The sequence below is a fragment of the Grammomys surdaster genome, unplaced genomic scaffold (assembly GCF_004785775.1).
Source record: "Grammomys surdaster isolate TR1022 unplaced genomic scaffold, NIH_TR_1.0 205, whole genome shotgun sequence".
Lineage (NCBI taxonomy): Eukaryota > Metazoa > Chordata > Mammalia > Rodentia > Muridae > Grammomys > Grammomys surdaster.
The window spans coordinates 6,641,732-6,665,526 of NW_021604650.1; the positions used below are offsets into that span (position 1 = coordinate 6,641,732).

At 44.1% G+C, this 23,795-nt stretch overlaps 1 protein-coding gene across 1 annotated transcript in view; it reads right to left on the reverse strand.

Moving 5' to 3' along the window:
• Kcnq1 (potassium voltage-gated channel subfamily Q member 1) overlaps positions 1-23,795 on the reverse strand; it is a 323,081-nt gene that overhangs the window by 152,579 nt on the left and 146,707 nt on the right. Inside the window, exon 11 of the mRNA XM_028771042.1 lies at positions 16,533-16,653. Coding sequence (XP_028626875.1) covers positions 16,533-16,653 — 121 coding nt within the window. The remainder of the gene's footprint in view (positions 1-16,532; positions 16,654-23,795) is intronic.

Sequence of the window (23,795 nt, forward strand, 5' to 3'; positions counted from 1 at the left end):
GAAGGTCTAGAATGGAGGAAGTGGTCTGTGGCCTCATAACCTGCTTTTAACCATGTAACATTTTAGTTGCACATCCTGAAATGGAAGCACCAATCAAGTCGAGGGTGTGGCATTCCTCCCAGCCAGTTTCCCATGCACTAGGTTGGAAAAACATAATTGGTCCAGGTAGCCCAGCTGAGAAAGGGACTGAGTCCTTGCTTTGCAGATCATGCTGTGGAAACATTTTTACCTGTATAGGCTATAATAGCACTTTCTGGTGTCCCCTCTTTTTGGTGACATGTATAGTGGAGAGGCTGGGCTATATGTTAAGATTATGTTATTTTTTAAAGTTTTTTTGGGGGGGAAGGCAGTTTCTGGGGACTGAATCCATGGCCTCCCACATGCTAGGTAAGTGTGTTGAACTATACTCATACTCAAAACCCTATTATAGTTCTTTTAAACAAACAAAACCTCTAAACCCTTGCCTTGAGTTATACATTATTCTCTTGTTCTCTCCTAATATGATACATTTTCTTAAGATGGCCCTAAAGCATGATTAGATATGTACCTAGATGGCTCCTGTGTCCAGCCATAAACATACCCTTTGGACGTTAACTTATGAGGGAGCCTCTAAGAAACGAGTTCTCATGGTCTCTGACATGATTAGCTAGTGAGGGCTAAGTCAGGAGTTAAGGTTGTAGGTCAGTCATAGCCATTGCTCTGCTTAGCTCACAGGCCAGGCTGGGAGCCAGACTAGTTGGATACAATGTGAATGAACACTTCATACCATTGGGTCTTTAATAATATACGAAGAAGCCCTAACATACAGAAATATATAAAGCTATATAATAATATCAGCAGGCACAGTACAGTCCTAAGTAGAACCTGAAAACAGACACAAACAAGATCAGGAAATACAATCAAGATAGCAGTTAAAACCAATAGAGAAAAGATGGTAAGTTTAGTGTTGAAACTACCACGTAACTGGGGAAAATAAATCGGGTTTTTAACTATTCCAAGTCCAGATAAGCAAATAATATAAATGTAAAGCATGAAATAAAAGATGATAGAAAACATGGGAGACTTCATTAAAACAGTCTCACAACAAGATTATTTCCAGATCTGATACAAAACCCCCAAATAACCAAAGATGAAAGAGCTGACTTTGTTAAAAAAGAAGGAAAGAAAGAAAGCTTAATTCTTCAGCAGTTACAGAAGAAGAAGAAGAAGAAGAAGAAGAAGAAGAAGAAGAAGAAGAAGCAGCAGCTGCTAAAATATCCAAGAAACAGTGGGAAAAAGTATTTTTAATGTATGTACTGTAGGCATTTTACATGAAGTAATTCAAAAAGTCTAAAGGCTATGCAGAGATGGCCTTCCAAAAGGGGATGGGTAGACTTTTAAAAATATGACCCAAACCAGATATTTTTATATCTGTTTTAAATATTTTAAAAAGATAAAGCCCTCATGGGGGAGAGGGTGTGGCATGCAAACATGAGGACCCAAGTTAGGATCTCAGCTCTCATATCAAAAGGTAGGTGTAACTGCATTCATGTCTGGTACCTGTTGATGTCTAGGAGGATGGCTGGGTCTTGCTGGCTGCCAGCTCAGGACCAGGTTCAGTGAGACCCTGTCTCAAAGGAACCAAGTAGTGATAGGTCACGACACCTGATGCCCTCCTCTGGCACATGCACAGCACATGTGTTCTCCCCACCCCCATACCCATGGACCCCCTAGATAAAAGAAAACCAAAGCTGTAGCATACTATGTTTTAAGTCTTTCAAATTAATAGGCTGGTATACATTCTTGTGGAGCTCTAGAGAAAAAGGCATATTTGGGCAGCACTTACAGTAGTATAGCACAGTGTCTGTTAGGCAGTATCTATCTAAAGGTGAGGAAATACTTTAATCTCATTTGAAATAGGCTGAGGAGACATCTTAAAGTGAATCTATTTTAAAATAAAAATCAGTACATTGTGATAAGCAGATGATTGGAAGATTATCTTGAAAAAATGGTAAGTTATGAAAAGATTTGGTCGTGTAATAACAGTAGTGTCTGCAGATATGTACTTATTTTAGAAAAATAACAAATTGAAAACAGTTTTAATTTCTTACATTAAAGCATTATGCAGTACCATCTTGCAGAGAACGGATGTTGTTGCAGACGTATGGCAGGGCCTGGCCGGTTTTGAGAGAGGCTGCCCTGAATCCTCCATGACCTCACCAACTCTCCCTTAAAATGCTTATCTAGAATTAGCCAGGGTCATCTTTTCAACAGATAACTGGTCTAACTGTCTGATTTTTCCATGGAGAAATTCATCAGCAAATCTCTTTCCAACTTGATGAATTCTTCTATAAGATTTATAGTGTCTCTTCATAAGGGATTTGCTTTGTGTGTGCTTAATGTTGTTTGGTGGACAAGAGCAGCCTAGAAGGAGCTCAGTCAACAGAGATGCCAGCAGGGATAACATGGATGGGGAGGAACAGCCATGTTCAATGGGGAGAGCAATTTCAGAGGAAACTAATTTCATAAGTGGTCGGTTCATAAGTGAATACACTTGAATGGATAATCACTATTTTTAGCTGCTCTATACATTCATCAATAGGGGACTTGTTCCATAAATCATGGCATAATCAGAGGCTCTGCAGCTGTTAGTAGAAAGGATGTTTGCTGCTTGTCTGAGTAAAGCTCTATCTTTGAATTCATGTCCATTTGTGCAGAGTACCCATGCTAAACCTGCAAGGTTTCATTTGGCAGGGCCTCTGGGACATGTGTCTCAGCTGCTGGCCACTGTGTGCTTTTGGCCTCCTGATTTCTGTATTATATAGTAGCACCTTTGGGAATGTTCACTCTCTTCATAAACTATCCTTTGGAAGAGAGTCTGAGTTCCACCTATTTCTTAGAGGTACCTATAGGAAAGTGCCTTTTTAACACCTAGTTTGGTATTCGTAATCCTGCACCACCATCTACGTGACTGTGCCAGGAACTGTTGAGTTCACGTGTTGACTAGAAGCGGGGCTCGTTCCAGGAATACACCAGCTAACAACCTGAGCAGAACAGTGAGCACATTCTGTCTGGAAAAAGCCTGGCCCAGAGCAAAGGCCACATCCCCCTTACAACATACTGGAATCCCAGCCATGAGAAAAATAGCATTGTAACCTGCTCACTTGAATGTGCATCTGTAAGTAAAACTGCTACTCAGAGTTGCAACATATCATAACAAGCCAGTCCTCTGCACACGTACAAGTACAAGGCACATGTACAAGTACAGAAGAATGTATGCCACCTATGTCAAAAGGAGGCACAGAAACATGTATCCTTGCTTATATAAAGTTTCTGGGAAGACCTAGCAGGACTGACAACATTTAGCAAAGGAAACTTGGGAATTAAGGTTGGGGTAGGAGACCCTTAGGTTTTTTTTTGTTTTTTGTTTTGTTTTGTTTTTTGTTTTTTCTTTTTCATATTCCCTTATGTACACACAAGGATCTATGGTGCATTTGTGATTTTTTTTTTAAAACAATACTAGTATAAAAGGTTTGCTCTGATATGCAGTGTATTTTACTGTGATGTTTGCTTTTTTTAGCACAACATTAATACTTTACAAAAGTCTTGTTTGAACATAGCAGGTGTAATTGCAGCTTGGGAGTGGTTGCAGGCAGTCACAGTATGTGTGCTGTGTGGACAGCATGCCTGTGTGGAGTTGGGAGTCTCTGGTTCATGTCACTCTGGAGCAGGGGCTGCTTTAACACAAAGAAGGTTTTGAAAGGCAAAGGCAGAGCCAGAGTCAGGGCAGGCACTGGGCAGGCTCCAAGAGAGCCAGTAACCCTCTGCTGAAGGGTGCCCTGAATCCCATTGCACAGGAGGGCACCTCCTGTGCAATGAGATTGCTACACAAGTCTCAGTACAGAATTTTGAGTGGAGAGATTCTGAAAGAAAATAATGAGAACGGCATGTCCTATTGTGCCTCATTAGATATTGAAGTTTTTATGTAACTTCCCTCCATTTCAGGTAATCTCTAATTTGATGAAGAATGACAACAGTTCATCTTTGAGGTCATTTGTGTCTCTATTGATCTAACTGAATGTTTTCTAAACAAATTTACTTTCAAATTTAACTTAGATCTCCCATTCTATAACCACATTTCATATTGCCAAAATTCTGCATTGGAGAGGACCAAGTTATCTTCACTATTGAAACAGGTCTGCTCTGGAGCTAGTTTGGCTCTGTCCATTCTGTGGAAATGACACAATGTTGACCTAAGAGGGGCCCTCACTTCTCCCTACTGAGTCCCTGTGGTTGGGGAAGAAGAAGAAGCTAGGAGCCCACCCCCAGACCTGCCCACTCAAGACATGCCCATGCTAGGCTTATCTATAGACTCTGCCCTTGGCATCCCTGTTGCCCACCTGGGCTCTGGCAGAGAAGTTGGGCGGGAAGAGGCCAGCCGAGTACCCGCCAGAATAAGAGGAAACGGAGAGAAACAGCTCCAGTCAGCCCCAGAAGGGAGGCCTGGAAAAACTCTGCAGCTGGAGCTAACACAAAGGACTTTTCAGATCCTGCAGCCAAGGTGCCCAGTGCTTTTTTTTTTTTTTTTCTTAATACAGCTATTAGGGTGACAAGCCTTTCCAAAGGCCAGCAGTTGGCGAGAGTTTCCAGGAAGCTGGTCTGGCATGGGGCTGGGATCATAGCAACTTTTAACGAGTGAAGTTCAGAAGGAAGGAGTCATCAGGAAAGGTTTAAGGTTCAACAAACTTTTTGAATTATTTTGCAAAAAAGTTCTGGCTTTCTAACTCAAAGGCATGTTTCCCTGTGATGGTTTTAAGCCAGAGCTTATTTCAAAGGCAACACAGACTGCACGTTTCTAATTCATTCCCTGGAGATATTTGCCTAATCCTAGAGACAAGCTTTGCAAGTGCCATCCAGTGCCTGGAGACACTAGAACCATCTTACTATCTTTTTAAACAGCCATCCACCCACGTGTCTCTCCCCTCTACCAGTTTCTGTGGTTGGGAGTACACACATGCACACACCTTCCCTAAGCAGGAAGCTGCTTTTTGCCAAAAGTGAATGGAATTCAGATTTCCAGAGGGTATCCTTGGTCTCCAGCCCCAAACAGCCATCTGACGAAGAAAGATACTAGTGTGCACACTGGGGCTGGGAGAGAGGGGCTTCCGTGTCCATTCAAATCTTTCTGGGCCCCAAGAAAAACCAACAACTGGCTGTGCTCTCCCTAGCCCCACCCAACCTCAGTCACATTCCTTCCCTTCCTGAGCCCACCCTGGGTGGCCCCACAAACCAGCTTCTACTCCTCCCTTCCCACCAGTGGGGAGACCTAACTCATGTCCTCATTGAACAGCCAACAGTGAAAATAAAGGTCACACTGCAAGTCCCAAACAGCTTTAAAAGCAGAAGAGGGGTCCTCCCCTGTGTCTGTTCTCACTCTAGTCAGAGACGATTCCCTTTTGCTCTGTCTAGCAGCCCCTAGGACTAGGCTTTCACCTTCCTGTGCTTGCTCTAGGAAATCCTAGCCTACTTCTGCCTGTAACATTCTTGGGCCTGGAAATGAAGAAGCTGCTGTTTGGGCTGCTGTAGCCCTTCACTACTAGAACTTTCCAACATATCCGGGATCTCTATCCCTACCTAAGCCTTCCACACCCCATGATCCAGCATACCCAGGAGTTATACATTTATAAATGCTGACATGGTTTTGATAATGAGTCACAGTATTGATTAGCAGTGACAAGATAGACTGGTTGGTCCTAAGCCTAAATTACTGGGATTTGTACTTGTCCAGCCAGGGAGGGAACACGTGGAGACTCTTCTGCAGCCATCAGAATGAATGCGTGACTATGGTGGACATTTTGGTTCTGTGCTCAGCAAGTCCTGATACCTAGGGCAGAGGTTCAGCTCAGAGGCTGTGCTGAACTCCCGTCCGACTGCTCCCTTTGTTTTTGAATGAGACTGTTTTCAATGCCATAGTCTCCTGGAAGGCAGGATTGTTTCTCCTGAGATCAATTCTGGAGGTTGCTATCTTACCTGGTTCCAGATGCTACAAGGTGTTCCTGTTAGCTAATCACAATTGACTGTCTCTATTGTCTATGGCTCTCAGGCCCAGTCTGATCTTCTTTCTTGGTCAAAACCAGTTTTGTCCACTAGGGTTTTCTGGGTGTTCTGTGAAGTGTTATTATGGCTTTACTGTCCAGCTTTACTCTCCTTCCTTGTCCAATCCCAGATCTCATCTTTAAGTATCTGCATCATACCTCAACTCTACCAGCTTCTTCCTCCAGAGCCTGCAGTGGACTTGTCCTTGTCACTTAAGAAAATGCTCCAGGTAGCTAGCAGTAATGCAGCCATTTGATCTAGCCCTACTGGAGGTGACTGACAGAACCCATTACAGAGAGGAGATAGGTCTTACCAGAAAAACAGAACATAGGAGTAAGAATTGGGCCTGCTTTCTGGCTCCGGTCATGTCGTTAGGTGGCCTTACACTCTCTTATCTCTGGCTGACTCCCATTCTTTTGTCTTTCCACTGTATGACACCTCCAGGGATGTTATGACCCAGACCCAGGCCACATGGTATACTGAGATACTGTGATGAGGCCACTGCCCATTGATGAGACAGTCTGGTAAAGAAAAGCCTGATAGTATGGAGTATGGGGAACCTTCAGGAAGAATATCTGTTTGTTTGTTTGAGACAGATATCATGGAGCTCAGGCTATTGTTTATTCTCAAACTCAATGTAACTGAGGATGACTTTGAACTTGTGATCTTCCTGCCTGCAGCTCCTGAGTTCTGGGATTACAAATGTGTACAACTCGACCTAGTTTTTGTGCTGGGGGTCAAACCTGGGGCTTCATAAATGATAAGCTAGCTCTATAACTGCTAAATCACATCCCCAGAGGTAAGAATATCTTAAGTGAAGCCCTGAGCCTACTGCTTTACCCCTCTCCTTCTGCACATAGCATGCTGAGTTCAGTCAAGCCTGGAGCCTTTTGTCCAGCATTACTCCATTGAAGGTCACCCAAGTCCCCTGCTCTAGGCACCTACACCTGGACCCCATACACCCAGCTGGTAGAGTTCATAGGGTAGGTTCTTGTTTGCTGAAAAAGACTACTTCAGTGTTTCAGATTAGCAGAGTTTCAATTTAATTTAACAACCCTAAGCTGGGTGGTGGTGGCATATGCCTTTAATCCTAGCCTTTAATCTGCCAGGAGGCAAAGGCAGGCAGGTTTCTGAGGCTAGCCTGCTCTATAGAATGAGTGTTCCAGGACAGCTAAGGCTACACAGAGAAACCCTGCCTCTAAAATCAACCAACCAACCAACCAACTAACCAACCAACCAACCAACCAACCAACCAACCAACCAGCCAAATTCTATATGTAGACCTGAGGGAAATAAAAGCCTGCCTGCCTACCTCCAAAATATGCAGGAGGGAGAATTAGGCAAGAGAAAAGGATCTTGGAGCAGAGGGCAAGGTGTTGGCTCACACATAGGGCCTATGTGTAGTCAAGGCCAGGGTAAGGGGACAGGCCCAGAACAAATGAACACTTTAAGTTCCAATATGACCTTCACCCTACCATCTTCACCTCAGGTACAGAGACCAGCTGTCCAGGAATTAATGGTGGGGCCCAGAGGACGGCTGCTTAGTGCTACCTACCTCAATGAACCTGGTTCTCTTGATGCAGCAAATTTAGGCCCTAAAGCAAGTTAGGTGGATTCATGTAGGTAAGAGTGCTACTTGAGAGTAAATATGTGTTTGCAGAGAGCTCTTCATTGCTTAACCCTCACGTTTCACCCTTCTCATGTGCCTACCACCACATTACACAAACACCTCCTTACTACCTTGTAAACTTAGCCTCAGCTGAGTTTCTGCCTCAGTTTCCAGTAGGGTACCACAAGTGGACAGAGTTATACTTCGAGTACAGTGCAGTCTGATTTTACCTGAGGGCTTATAGCCAGAGTGCTCAGAGAAAAGCCAGGTAGAATAAAAATTATCTCTGGAAACATCTTGAATTGCACCCCTCCCCAATAATCTCTCTCAGAGCCTTTGGATTTCTCCCTTCTAAGTTGCTCTAATGCTCCCAAAGTAGAAGAAGCTCTCGGGGGCCTGTCAGTTGTCTCTGGACTTGTGTGGCTATAGCTACATGTGTGGAGGGATTACTTAGGCAGAATGTCTAAGCAGATGGTGAGGCCAGGGTTACAGAGCTGGAGATGCTTGGCTGAATAGAGACTCAGACTGGACCCCTATCTACTTCCCCCATCTTTTATTTCTCTTCTTCTTCCATGTTTCCAAGATGTCACCCAGGTCTCCCATGGATCCAGCCATGGGCTTATAGTCAGACTTCTGCTAGCCAGTCATTGCCAAGGAGATTGCAGATGTGGCTTCTGCCAAGGATACCTGATCTATCCTAAAAGGGATACAAATATAGGCATAAATGCAGAGTTGGAGGCTTTGGGGCACCATGAGAAGCTTAGGACTAAAGGGCATCCTAGTTCCTAGTCTATGAGATCTAGAGTGGCCTGGAGGCCAGCAAAGGCTCCTGGCTTTTTTATGTGGCAATGTCAGTCATGGTATACTTAAGAGACTGAATTTACAGAATTCTTATGGCAGAAGGTGATCAAATGACCAGTTCCCAAACCCACCATGGACTGTTCAAATCTACCCAATGGTCACTGACTCTCACATATTGCTGCTTCAGTGCCAGCTTACCACTCTCAGGACTTCAACCTGACCTTTACCAAGGGAGACAGAGGGTCCCCCATTGACAGTATGTCCCAGAATGAGCCTGGTTCTGCCAGTATTTCTTGTGTGATAGTGGCAAGTTTCTGCCCTTCATGAATCTTACCTTCCCCTTTTGGGAAGATGAATACTAACCCACTAATAGTCTTTCAGCTTACATGGATATACATTATGTGTGTCAGCTAACTATACTATCATCAACTGTAGCACCAGAAATGCAGCACAGGCTAGCTCATCCTTAGCACTGAAAGCCAGTTTGTGAGTACTGTGGCTACATTTGGGTTTATCTTTCCAACAGAAAGCCTGCTTCCTACCACTTGCAGGGCCAAAGGGAAGCAGGATATAAAACTTAGCCCTCTCCTTAGTCTGTCTGAAGGTAGGTGCTTGAGTTAGCAAGGTCAGCCCAATGATGACGGGACCAAATGATTGAAGCACACAGGGGCACCTATAACTGCCAAAGGCAGAGTCCTCCGATCCCACGTCTGACTTCCTCAGCAGAATTATGGGCACTAGGCCCCTGTCTGTACCTCTGTTAACAGGAGTCAGAATAGCTCATGAGCCCCTTTCTCAGCTCCTTCAGGCTTTAGTCAGGACCTGTAGCCTTCCCCTGCTGCTACCGCACTCCAGATCATCCCAGAGCTCTTAAGTCGCTAATTTTATCTTGTTTAGGACAGCCTGAGCCGTTTATATCCCATGGAAAATCATTCCCTGGCAGTTTTTAAAACTGTCAGGTCAAACATGCAACAACTTTATGTCACAAAGGAACACTTTATACTGTATTAACATTTCTCAAGTAGTTCCCCAAATCAGGTATATGGCTGGATACCTGTCCGAATTTGCTCAAATTTATATACCAACACAGGAAGATACATCCAAATGTTTTAATACACAAGGAGAACTGTATCTCATAGACATTAAGAAAATGGCTTTCGGATCCTGTGAGCAGGATGACCCAAGCCTGCTAGGGTTTCCTGAAAGACAGGGTCCGTAGCCATTGTGAGCCCACAGCAAATGAAAGCTCTTCCCAGGGTTTCCTGGAAGACACTGTTCTTAGCCATTGTGAACCCACACCAAACCATCAGCATATGCAGAAAACTGCAGAAGCAGTACTCTGGAAAGAAAGGTGACCGAACTAGCTGGAGGACCAATCAGGCCCTCAGATTGGGTAGGGTAGAGCTACGCTTACTCATGGCCATCTAGAGGGCCATCACAGAGGACATTTTCATAGAAACTGATGTGTATATGCTGAAGCAAAGGCCAGCAGAGCCAGCAGAGCCAGCCACAAGGAAGAACTGTGGGAGCCTGCATACCCTAGCCCTCAGGTCCTACTGGTAAACAGCAATGATAACGGAAGTGTAACACTGGCCAAAGAGAACAAGCTGAAAGCTGACTAGTTGAATAGAGGAGACTCCAGAAAGGCTCCATGTGCCAACAGTGAGCTGATTTATAGTGATGCTGATATGGCAGGGCAATGGGAGAAGGATGGTGCTGTATCAGCCTGGATGTCCAAGTAGAGGAAAAAACTTATCTTGACCTTGACTTCACACAGTTCACAAAAATCAATTCCAGATGGACTGCAGATCTACATTTGAAAGGTGAGCTTTTAAAGTTTTGGAGCAAACCAGAATATCTTTATGACCTTGGAGTAGTCAAAGTTTCTTAAGTAGGACATAAACAGCACTATCCAGAGAGGAAATGTTTGATTAACTGGACCATGTTAAAATTAAGACCTTCTGTTCATCAAAAGACACCAAGAGAGGGGGCAGGACAGCCTGTGAGCAGGGCAGTATTTACAATACATGTATCTGTGTATCTGACAAATGACTCATACTTAGAACACCCAGGACAGAGAGAGATAAAATTGTGCCTGAAGAAGAACAGCTCTCAGTATAAGATAGAGATGTTTTACAGAGATGATAGATGTGAAGAAATGAGAATATAGAATGAGGCTCAGCCTACTGCAAATTACAGACACCATTTTGATGCTGCTAGAAACCAGGATGGCTAAAAAGGAAACGGTAAAAAATTCCAAGTGTGTCAGGATGTGGGAAAAGTGGACTATTCACATACTACTAAGCAGGGATAAAAGTTGGGGTGACTGCCATGGGAAACAGCTGGTCCCTCAGTGACCCAGCACTTCTATCCTAGGCATACAATTAACAGAAATAACCATAACTTTCACCAAACACATGTGTAGAATATGCTTAGTAACTCACTACCAAGACCTGCCCAATGGTCATGGGTAGTAGAATGAACGAGCAAATCACAGGCCACACAGAGTGGCCTCTTGAGACCACTGTTTTCTTCAGCCTCACAGGGGGGTTCTCAGACATTATAGTGAATGTAAGTGCCAGATACACGGATGTGTGTGCTGTGTGCGATCTAGCCATGTAGATCTCAAACATGGCCAAAGATGACTGTTGCTGCTGGAAGGTGAGATTATGGTTGTTCTTAGTGTGTCAGTGTTAGAAAATGGGATCCAGTGGACTTCCGGGGATTCTGTTACTTTCTCTGGACGCTTGGCTCTCAGGTAGGGAGACTGTATTAAGTTTGCACTGGAAATCTGTGTACTTTACTTTTTTGGTGTGTTCCCTTTCTACTATATGTAAGTTTATAATATAGTGCTCTGTAGAAGACAATATTTTCTGAGCTTTACTAGAGACACAACCTAGGTACACAGAGACTGGGTTTGCTGCCTGGCTACCACCTTGTTTAAAAGGATAGATATTACTCCAGTACCCTGACCAGACCACCAGTAGCCCCTTATAGTTCAGTTTCCACTTGTAGCTCTAGGCAAAGCACACAGGAAATATGTTTGGGGGCTCTTTCTTTTATGGTATCACCAGTGTAGTATGTACCAGCACACTACTCTCCCTGGCCTCTCCCTCAGAACAATTCTAGGCGGTTGCTGCATCCCTTTTCATGTTTAGATGGAGGAAATGAAATGAGGGAAGGTTAGGGGACACTGGGGGCTGCCTGTAGCTGGGCCAGTGCAGGCTGGGAGCCAGATTGAGGGCATTTGATTCCCAGTCCCTCTCTTTCCCACTGAGCCACTCCGCCTCGCTTTTAATTTAATTAGGAGAACATTTAATCCCCCGTGCATTTCAGAGACGGGTTTGAGCCTGGCCGGGGCCTTGTGGGGCTCTGACAGGGATCCTGTGACTCATCCAGCCTTGCACAGCCCTCCCTGGAGGGCTCCCATGGGGCTTCTTTGGCACCTTGTGCAGACAGAGGTGGTCTGGAGATTCACAGAAGACAGGACACTAGTCTGGAAAGACAAGCTGGTCTCATCTGTTCTTGACAAGCCCCCTTCCCTTTCCTTCTGGACACTGCCCCCAACATGGCCCCTCTGTCTTCTCCCATCATCATTTGCAGATTGAAGCCAAGTAAGAGAAATGGGTGCTCATTGAGGTGCCACAGCAGGCCCTGATTGTCTCCAGGCCCTGAACATCCCAGGCAAAGCAGTCCCATCAGAAGAGCTAGCCCCCTGGTTCACTAATGCCCCCCTTTCTAGAAGGCATAGGCTGGCCCCAGCCTCGCTGACAAACGCAGAATTCAGGAGACATTAGTAGTGATGTGGATGAAAGCCAGGCCACAGCGGGCCTCCCTGGAAAAGAGAAACTCGAACGTCTTGGCGTGAGATTCTGCAGGGTCCAGGAGAAAGTTGAAGACATGGAAATTCTAATTAACGCACGCGGGGCTGGTTTTGCTCAAAGATTTTTGAAGCTGTCATGTCACAAGAGGCCCGGCAAGCACATGCTCGCCCGGGAGGTGCTTGTGGGCACCTGGTGGGATTCTTGTAATGCCCTAGCCTGTATTCTTACTTTCCCTCTGTCCTCTAGACTTTCCTCCACCCATCTTGGTGAACTGGGTGGGCCTTGAATATCATCCCAGAGTGGGATGACAGGCTGGTTAGTAAATAAATGTTGAGGCTTCCTGTTGAAAATGTCACAACAAAAAAAGTCAGAGGACTCAGGAACCAACCTCTTGGAAGAAACCTTCAGGGAAACCACATGGCAGAGCCAGGCTGAGCTATAGGCTGTGCTTATGGTAGGCTTGGCCTTTGGAGATGTTCATCTTGGATATCCTTGTGCAACGGATAAGGCAACAGTTCCAGACAAGTTCTGATTGGTTCATCAGAGGGTGGAGTGAAGTAGCTATAGGAGAAGCTCACTGAGGCCAAACCCAGACATGCTTCTTTAGCTTTGAGCTAAAGGTACTCATGGCCTGGGCCCTGTTTCAACATCTCTGGGAGGTACCCAGAGACCTTGCTTTATCTCAGACAAGGCTAAGGATGTGCTTTCTGTGTCAGAGTAGGACTGGCAGTCTAAAGAGTTCTTTCATCCTGGAATTTTGAGGAATTCTGGAAAAGGAATGGCCATGAGCAGCCACAGAGACTCTGCTCCCTGCCTGACCCAGGCTAGAATCAGGGACCCTTGATGATAGCCTCAAGAGGATGTGAGAGGCATCCCTGGGGAAAGGGAGGACTGAGTAGATACTGGAAAGATGTGTGCAACTCTGATGGCTACAGGACTGACAAGAGCATTCCAGCTGGTGGGATACCCATGAGCCCTTGCCAGTTAACACCAGTAAGCAGAACCCTGGAGACTTACCCTAACTAATAGCTATAAAGATACCCCCATCTCTTGTGGCAGTAAGTCTCTATTTTCTACTTGGTCCTCAGAAGTCTGGAGTAAGGCTTTGGGTAGAGAATTCATGTTGAGGGAGCTTGAGGAGTACAGGGCTCCCTTCCAGTGATGTTAGAACCAGGAAGACAGCATCTGACTGAAATATGTATGCAAGGCTGAGGCCCAGCTGCCCAGAGCTGGACAAGGCCTGGGGCTTACATGAGCTGCTGCTGAGTGCCTGTTGAGCTAGGGTCAGAGAAGCTATACTGTCTTCTCAGCACCTTTCCCTCCTTACCAGCAGCTCTCTGGTTTTCAGTAGGTCTGTACCTTGGCCACTCTGTCCCCAAACTATCAGTGGCCAACAGGCTCTGAAAAGAGGAGCTTCACCCAGCCCCAGGGACCTTCTCATAATCAAGGCTACAGTGACCTCACCTCCCTAGGGCCCCTGGGCGGGGAAAGCTTGAGATGGAAACAAAATGTGTCTTTATTTATGCTTTTAATTTGAATTCTGGAACTGGCCCAGCATGGTAATACATTTAACATCAGTAAAATGCTGAAGAAAAATGAATCTGTTTTTCTGCAACCGCTTCCCACCCACTCTGCCCCCTGCAAGACCCTAGTACACATCTCTGTCCCTGGTAGACACGTTCCAGGGTGTGTGCCTCTTTTTTCAGTGTAGGTTCATAGGGCCAGTTGCCCACAGGAGCCATGCTGCATCAGTGAGCTGCTGGAGCCTAGCTTAATTACGGACATCAATCAACAGGCTGACTGTGCAAGAGGCAAAGGAATGTAGCCCTGGTGTGGGCACGTGGACCCCTTACACAATACCCACGGTGGCCTATCTGCCCCCCCCCCCCCAGAATGGAGAGGGGTCTTGGTAAGGCCAGTAATCCTAGGAACACATAGGGTTCTAGGAACCAGACACACACCAGGCCTGTGGTCATACTCTTTGCTAGGACTCCCAGCAATGATGGCACTAGTCTTCTATGGATGTGGGTGTGTAGATTCTTAGATGCCTCAACCCTGGCCACAGCTCTGCTTTGACCAGATCATATATATATATATATTTGCTCAAGCCTGTGATCTCTATCTCTACCTTTGGTCTTTTTAACTTGGGAACATCATGGGCTCCTTCTTTCCTACCTTCCTAGGTTGGTTCATTCCCAGCTGCTGCATTTGGAATAAATTGGCCTAGAAAGGGTCTTGGTGTGTTCTTGGGTGGAGACTTGATTGGATAAAGACTGTCCACCTACTCAGGCTCCAGGAATGCTGGCCTGAGAAGAGCCATGGTACCTGGAAAGATGGTGATACACTAGGCCTATAGCAGCCAAGAAAGCATCATTCATGTCTCTGAGGCTCTGTTACCTTAGAGTGGAGATCAGAATTGCCTAGTACTCTGAGCAATGTTGTCTTATTTATTGGCTTAGGGCTGCTTCTGGAACAGATAGACAGTGAATGTGTGGCTCCAGGAGTTTTGAGTATACTAACACCAGCACAGATGGTCCTTTGCCCCGAAAGGGGTGGTTGATTACAGGGCAGCTATGGACTGAACTATGGGCATGTGCCACTAGTATCCTCCCTTGCTTGGGACCCTGTTGGTACTTTCTTTCAGAAAACTCACAGTAGCTAGGAGATGATGTGAAACATATTTGTCCATCTGGGTAGACAGTTTGTTGAGAGCGCTACTCTCTCTTGATACAGCTGCTTTTTGTGTCTGGAGGTTGCTCCATGGCCAGAAAAATAAAACAGAATGGGTACCAATGAGAGGTGAGTGATCAGGGGGACAAGAAGGCTGAGTGGCCTTTCCAGGCTAGGCAATTCCCTGGGGCCTGTTATGGTTGCCATGGTGCTACTTACTATCCCTACTCCTAAGCAGGCACTGGCATATCACATACAATACAAGACACCAATGTTTATACTTGGAGTTGTCTCATGCCCTGGACTTGATGGAGAAACTTAACCATAGTGTAAGCTATTTTTCTACCCACTGATGCTAGCCTATACCTGCCTAGCCTGACTGGACTGGACTCCTTCTCTGTTCTGCCTGCTAATGCAGCCAGCCGCTAAGGCTGTCTCAGGAGGGAGAGTGACCCCTGCTTCTCAATACCATTCTGGCTCTCTCTGAACCCACTATCACTCTCTACATCTTACAAACCATGAGACACTGCTAACCTTTTGAGTTTGGATGGCTTGGGAAGATAGTGGGCATGGCTTGTTTGATCCTAATCATTCCTCTGACAAGCCTGCCTTCCCCCAGGGTAGCCTCAACTTGGCTATCTGGTTACTTGAGAACCCCTTAGCACTGTGAGTCCCAGTTTCTTCAGTCATTGCAAAGTCAAGCCTGAAATCTAGGTATAGGCCAGAAGCATTATGACCAAGCACACAAAGCTAAGGAGATGAATTTTAGTAGAAAAGAGTCCCAGTATGTGAATCTCAGGAGAGCTAAGAGTATGACATTGACATCCTGACACAAAGACACTTTTCCAGGGGAGTACCCAGTGCAGCAGTGGTCAGAAGGGGTCTGAGTGACCTGCTTCCACCATTTCGCTGCTTCTACTGGGCTTTGGTAGGAACATTTGAGTCACATGTTGCAGAGAAATCACAGCATGGCTGGATACTGGAGATTGGCTTGGTGATGCTGTGATGGGGCCCAAATGGGGGGAGAGGATGGGCATGTGTCCCAGGCCAGCTGTGCCTAGGGGGAAGGCCAACTGGAAGGCGTAGAAAATCAGCCATTTCCTCCACCTGAAGGAGACCCTGAGGACAGTAGTGGCAACTGGCAGGCAACACCCGGCATCTGCCCTATGGCTTTGGCCAAAATTCCATGGGGAAATGCTAAAAAATAAAGTTGATTCTCTTGAAGGAGTGGTGGAGGGGTTTAGGGGAGGGGGAAGAAAACCAATTTTCTCAGACGCTCAAAGCATGCAAACAAGTGGAAAATGATCAGTCTGGTTTTCCATAAGTCAAAACAAGAGGATCGTGTTTCCAGATTCGGTGGGAAAGCCCCTGCTCCTCTCTCCTGCCTGAGCCCTGAGGCCAGCCCCAGCAGCTAGTATCCCCAGGTTCTTAAGGACAGGCAGTGAGTTCTGGATACTGAGTAAATAGACTGCATCCCAGCAAGAGGATAAGCTTTGCCCTATGCCAGGGCAATTCCCTTCAGCTCCAGCCTTTGTGGGCAAATGGACACTCACTGTGATACATGGGTGATGGGGGTCAGCAGTGTCTCCCCTTCCAGGTCCAGGTCCTCAGCAAAGCTGTTTGTTCTCAAGAAATGGGGTGTGCTTACTTCCAGCAGTGTAGGGCTCTTCCTTACTGTGAAGAAGGCATGGTAACAGTTCATTAGGCTTCGGTAGAAACTTGATAATGAAGGGGCTCCAGAACTGGACAGAACTCAACTTAAATGTCTACCCCAACTTGCTGCTGCTTTGGGATAAACCTGTGAGCTCTCAAGATCAGGTGAAGAGTAAGGACAGAGCTTAGTTAGAAGCTTCAGCCTTACCCATCAGGTTGGTTTATACTGAGTGGAATAAGTGAATGGGCATTCTGACTGGTTCCCACGTACCTGGGCCTCAGCCTCCCAGAGTAAATGATAAAGGCTGGTACATTCACAGTAGTGTGGTAACTGCCCTGGGACTGAGTTCCTGAACTGAGTGAGGTCCTGCCCTATGTTAGGTTCTGGGCCTCTCACCAGCTTCACACTAAACATTTGTGCCAAGAACAAATGCAAGCACTGGTCCCCAGTACTGTGCTCTTCACAAACACACTGACAGATCAGTGGACCAGGCAGCAAAGGGTGCTAGTACCTCTGCCTATTAGGAATCACAAGCCGAGTTCCTTGTTCTGGCCATGATACCATATTAACCAGGTGCTCTTTGAGAGAGGCTTCCAAACTGTCCCAATAGCTGACTTCCATAGCTCAGAAGACTGATCCAGATCAGTCTTCACAGAGTTTCCAAGCTTACCAGTGTTTGTTCTCAACTCCCTTCTCCTTTAAAGTATTTAATGTAGAAGTATCAAGTACTTCTGGTGAATGGAATATTGAAAAATCCAGAGTGGTCCTCAATTATAGGAGTCACCTGCCGGCTGGATCCCTGGCTCCTGCCTGGCTTTTCTCATCACAGGTAGCACAAATGCCATGTTATAAACTTGGACAGACTTCTGTTCCTGTCAGTTTTTCTTATTCTGTGACACTATTTTCTTCAGGTATGCAGCTATGCATCTAATGATCATTTTAGCACCACAAGAGCGCATAGCTTGGGTCTACCACAATTAATTTACTTATCCCATATTTTTATGGATGTTTAGTCTTGTAGGCTTATGGCAGACAGTGATGTAATATCCATCTTTATTGTTAAAAGTTGCTGACACACTGGGCAGGTGAAATGGCATATCTTTGGTAATATTAATAAGTGCTTTTGGATTGTTCTTCTGTTAAGTTGTAGCTAACTATTCTTCCTCTCCAATTTTGCTTGGCCTTTCAAGCATGGATAAAAACTGAGGTTTTCTCATTTTCAAAATTGTTATTAGTTCTTTGAGAAATGGTCAATGAACTTTGATCTTATTCACCATTTCTCCTCCCAGATCCATTCCCACCTACCTCCTAACTACCCAATTTTGTATCCTCTTGTTTTAAAATTTAATAATCCATCAACTTCAGTTTGTGCTCTTTATGTACTTCTGGGTGTGGGGCTGCACACTGGAGTATGATTGACCGACTAGGAATTATAATGTTAAATAAAAACTGACTCTTCCTCCCCAGGAGCCATTAACTGTCCATAGCTTATGAAGAACCTCTTGTGGTTGGTGAACTTCTTCTACTCAATGATACAATATTGATTGGCTTGATCTTATGTAGGCAATCATGCAGCTGTCCTGTCATGTCCAGAAGTTAGTTTTATTCCAGTCCTCTCCTATCTCTGGCTCTTATTGTCCCCCCACCCCCTTCTACAGTGGTCCTGAACCTGGGAGTGGGGGATGGTCTTCTCATTTTCATCTTTACTGACTGCTTCTGGCTTGTTTGGGATTCTTGCAGAATTGACCATTCATAACCTTTGCTTGGCATTAATTCATTAGAGATAATAACCTAGTGTTACACGAAGCATAAATAACTTTCTTAGTCTATGTTTGGCCTTTTAACACTGTTGTTTTTATCATAAAGACTGTCTTGTTTTTTTACAGTGATACATTTACTTTATGGAATGGGTTTCCCACATCTACTACAGCAGTCTTTTACATTTATTTCCAATATAAACATACAAATGTGGGCATACATCTGTATGTGTGTATAAATTTTAACACATTTAGCATTTATGCGTAACGCCAGGGATGTTTAGCAGTCATAAAATGGAAATTCAAGAGTACTATATATAGTCTTACTTTTTACAAATCTGAAATAGAACATAAAACTAAAAAAATTGAGAAAACATCAAAATCTCTAGGACTTCAGATTTGAAAGTAAATTGAGATACAACACTGAAAATTTACTCCGAAAGAGGGGGGAGGGCATCAACTCTGTTATAATTAGAAACAAATGAGTTATTCCTGAAACAAGTGCATTTTGCTAAGTAGCAACAGAAGCAAAGAGAAACAATGCTTTGCTTTGTGAAGACAATGAGACAAATCACAGATTTGCTGTACATCACTTATGGAATCAAGGACTCGTACCCAGAGCATATGAAGAATGATCATAATTTGACCACAGTGAAACAAACAACTCATCTTAAAAAGTGGATTACAAATAATCATGTGAAATTGTGCTTGGCCAAAGTCCATGATGGTCTTTATGGAAATACAATATTAAAGCTGCAGTGAGATTACCCTGAAAATCATCATGAAGATGGATAAAATGTAAAGTTAAAACCTTGTAACAGCAAGCACTCCAAGGAGGCAGAATGACTGCAACCCTCATGTGCCAGAGGTGAGAATGCAGAGTGGCCCAACTGCTCTGAAGAACATACTTCATAGTCTTATGAACACAGATATGGTCTATGACTCAGTATATGGAATATTTATGTTCACACAAATCTACACTCATATATAGCAGTTTCACCTCTAGTTGCAACAAACAAGTAATAACCAAGATGTTAACAGCTAAATGAGAAGTCATGGTGCATCCATTCCACCTATGCAGTGGAATAATATCCAGAAATCAACCGGAATATTGGAGGTCCCTGGGACAGGTAATAGACCACGGTGAGTAGACTGTGTGTTGCAAATTCATGATACAGCACTGAAAAGAGAAAGTGGGTGGAGGAACTGGCCAAAGTTGCTTTTAAAAATGTTTGGACTAAAGAAAAACTAAAAACTAAAGACAAATACTGACATAAACACAATATTCTTGTAGGTAGTTTTGTTTCATACAGGGATGCTACATATCAAGGAGTATACAAACCAGTACCTATAGTAGAAAATCGGAGCTGAGGACCAAGTAAGGATAGTCAGAAACAGTATAAACTCAGAGTTAGCTGCATATAGACACAAACAACAACACAGATGTATATAGACTTTAGTTATGGACATACACATTCCCTAGTTCTACCTGTTGAAAGGAGATTTAAACGGTGACCCTTTTGTGGCAAAGAACATACTCAGTGCCCAGATCTTATTTTCTAACACTGTTAGTTTGCCAATAAAAGCAAATATAGCTCTTTAGAAGAATGGAAGCTTCTGGGGTTAGCACAGGGAAACTACAAGATGAACCTAAAAGGAAATAAATGGAAAGCATGTCAAAAGGGCTGGTGTGCAAGTGGCTAAAGCTAGAAAAAGTTCAGGGATGAAACAATACTACTCAGTTATAACTAAGAAACACACTTGCCAAGTCCATATTCAAAAATGACTGAAAAAGGGATGAAGGTCTTTCTTCCAGAGTGATCCCTAGAAGTGTAGAAGGAATGAGTTAACCAAGTGTACCATAGAAATGCTTGCTTCAAGAAAGATCCATGGGTGAAAGCTAAAATTAGTAGGTGAAGTCTTAAGTACAGACTTCAAAGTCTCTCCTGCCCATAGGTTTCTTTCCCCCCACCCCCAACCCCGTGACATTGATTGAATCCAGGGCTTTGTGCATGCTAGACAAGCATTCTGCCACTAAGCTACATCCTTAGTCCCAAAATAAATTTTAATTGCTTTAGTGACTTTAACACATTCACAGAGTCTCTAATACTCTTTTGCAAGAGATAAAATGAAATTCCTCATTCCCTGAATTTTGGCTAGACCTGGTGACTTGCTTTTAATATCTAGGTCTAATAAAGATGAAATAGTAGGTCAGTTACAGTGAGCTATTTAATCATGTAATGTTGACACCATGTTGATGGAAGAAAAAATGAAAAAAGCACCGTGCCTTAATGACATTTACCAAACCTGTAACTCTATTCTAATTTTGAGAAAACCTTAGACAGACCCAGAGTAGCACTGACATTTGATGAGGATTCAAAAGCATCAACTCCAGTGACAGTACTGAGAAGCTGCTGGTCACAGGGCACTAAGGACCTGTAGAATGAGTGTGATGGCAGATATTGGACAGGCCCTTGGAGCATGAAGTAGTTAAATTGGGAGAAGGACTAAGCTGTAGCTCAACAGTGTTGTATCAAATTAAACTTGTTTTAGTTTTCATCAAATTAACATAGTTATGTCAGGTATTGCAGTGAAAGGTACACTGCAAAACTATTTTTGGTTTTCTTTTGCAAGAATATGTACTATACATGCAAATAAAACATACATGTGTTAAAAGGGAAAGAAGCAGAATAGTAGAAAAGAGTCCTAAGTGTATAAAGATAGATACAATCTATGAAGAAAAGCACAAAACTTTAAACAGAGACACTGACAAACAGAAAATGCCTTTATTGCATTTACAAAACACTCAAAAAATTCTGGAAAAAAAAAACTTCCTAAATTTTAATGAAAATCCTAATGTTTCTGATGAATACCCTGACAAGCAGATTCTAAGATTTATTTGGAAGTGTAAAAGACCAGGAAAAAGGAATATTCTTTAAGAACAGGGTGGCTAATATGCTTACCAAACACAAGTACTTCTGCGTAGTGGTCATTAATACAGCATGGAACTGATTCAAGGAGAGACTCAACTGGCTAGTGGGACAGGACTGGATGTCAGAAAACAGGCCTACACATGGACACTTGCAATGTATTAAAGGCTTATCATGAGATGGCCTTTTAAATAAAACATTCAAGGACTAGGAAATTCACATGGGGAAAAGACTAAATTGGGCCCTTAATTTTCTCACAGCAATAAATTGAAAATTCATTCTTGGCATTTCAGTGCTTATGACAAGTAGAACTAGAAGGACCATAGGCCTGGATATTGAAGACTATGTCCATTGCTTTGGGATTGGATAACTTAGAAGCAATAATCAAAAAGGAAAATACCCATTTGGCCACATTCAGAGTCAAAACCTAGATATCTAAATAGATTTTAAGTAGTAAAGAGATTTAAAAATAATAAAACATAAAAAGTTAGGTAAATCAGTAAGAAAAAAAATAGGCAAGCCTGGAGGTGCAGGTCTGTAATCCTAGCTACCTGGAAAGCTGAGGAAGGAGAACTGTTAAGTTCAAGACCTTGCCTGGACAAAGTGAGTCAGGATAAGTCTTAAAGAGCAAAATGAGGGCTAGAGATGGCTTAACAGTAGAGTGTTTTCCTGCTAGGTATAAAACCTTAGGATTAATTCTTTAGCACTGAAAAAGAATGACCTAACCGAAAAATAAGCAAGACATCCCCACACCCCCACTCAAAATGAGACAAGAATTCAAAAGCCTGATGAGCTTATGGAAAGGTGTTGTGCCTGACTAGCAATCAGGGAAATGTAAATAAACTCAGGAGCTCATGGCCCATGGGGCCAGCGGCAGACTTCCAGCAGGAAACTATACAGACATTACTTAGTCATAGCTGGAAGAAGGGCTCAAGTAAAGGGCTCTGTGCCTGTGACATCCTCAGAGAGACCAGGGAAAGACCTGTAAACCTTGAGGAATGTGTGCACATGAAGAGGCCCACAGGTCTGGGACTTGGTGGGAGTATGTTACTGTTCCCCTTCTAGAGATTCAGGGCTGAGATTCAAGTGTACTGGGTTATATTATACACGTGTCAAGTCACAGCTAAAACTTCATCCAGGATTCAAATGTTCTTTTGGAAAAAAAGAAAGAAAAAGAACACAAATACATATTTCAATGCTTGCATCACTTGTATACACAAGAAAGGAACAGCAAAGAGGTGACTGGAAGAGGGAGGCTGTGTTCTACACACCTAGAATGACAAGTGCCATCTCCAAGCCTGAGGGCCCAGGGTGAGCCCCTCAGCCCCTGAGAAAGGCTCAGTCCTGGTATTAGGAAATTAAAATGTGCACATCAGTTGGCTGTCCACAGCGGGCGGGGCCTGCACCTGCCAGAGAGGAATGTGGACTCTTTGGTTTAATCCTGAGAAGGGTTCATGGGGCCCCTGCAGTGAGGGTCAGAGAGGGGCTCAGCACAGTTGTTTTTCCAAGTCAAAAGGAGAGACTGTTGTGTGCTAGACACGTTTTAGAGATTATAGAGGTGCCTCCCCTTCCATAGGGAAACACCAGTCAGGACTGCCACCCTCTTTGCATTTGGATCTGTACTTACAGCAAAGTCAGACATCTCAAAGATTCTGAAAGGGAGTTGGTAAGGCAAGGGTTTCAACTTATACACACTGGCGGTGCTCCTCTTAAGGAAGACCTTGGGGCAAGTATTGTGTTCTAAGAAGCCCCATTGGCCACTCTCATCTCTGAAGAGCCCAGAGTTGGTCTTTCATAAAGATATGAAAAGATAGCCCTACTGCAGAGCAAACTGTGAAGTCATGGTGAATGTGACAAGGGTCTTCTGAACACTTAGACCCTGCGTAGAGGACACTAGAGTAATGTCAAGTGTTCTCTGCTGAACCAACCAATGTCAGAGTACCTGGTCCTGGAGGGAAAGTACTGTTTCCTAGTGACAGTGAAGTCACATTTTCCTAAAACGATCCCAGTTTTTGATGCTTTCATTCCTTGGCTGCTTCTGTCTTGTCAGAGCCAGAATCTGAACCTAAGTGTGCAGGGCAGAACAAAACAATTTTGTTTTCTAGGAAAATGGGAGGTCTGGAATGGTGAATGTAGCCTCAGGCGTGGCAACTGCCCCAGCTGGGGCTACCCACTGCCAAGTTTCACCCTCTCTCAAGAGAACCAAAACCAGACTGTACGCAGCATCTTCCTTCTCAGCCAAAGGGCCTACTCATTAGGGTGATTTCTGTTTTACTTAAGCATTGAAAAAAGAAATGACTGGAAGGAAATAGATCAAAATGTGATGTGGATTAAAGGACTTCAAATGATTTTCATTTCCTTCCTTATAGTATATATGTTTTCTATTTGAATGAATGATACATTTAGAAGTCAGAAAAACATTAGTTCATGCAAGCCCAGTATTTTCCTTACCGTCATCATCCTGGGGTTAGCACA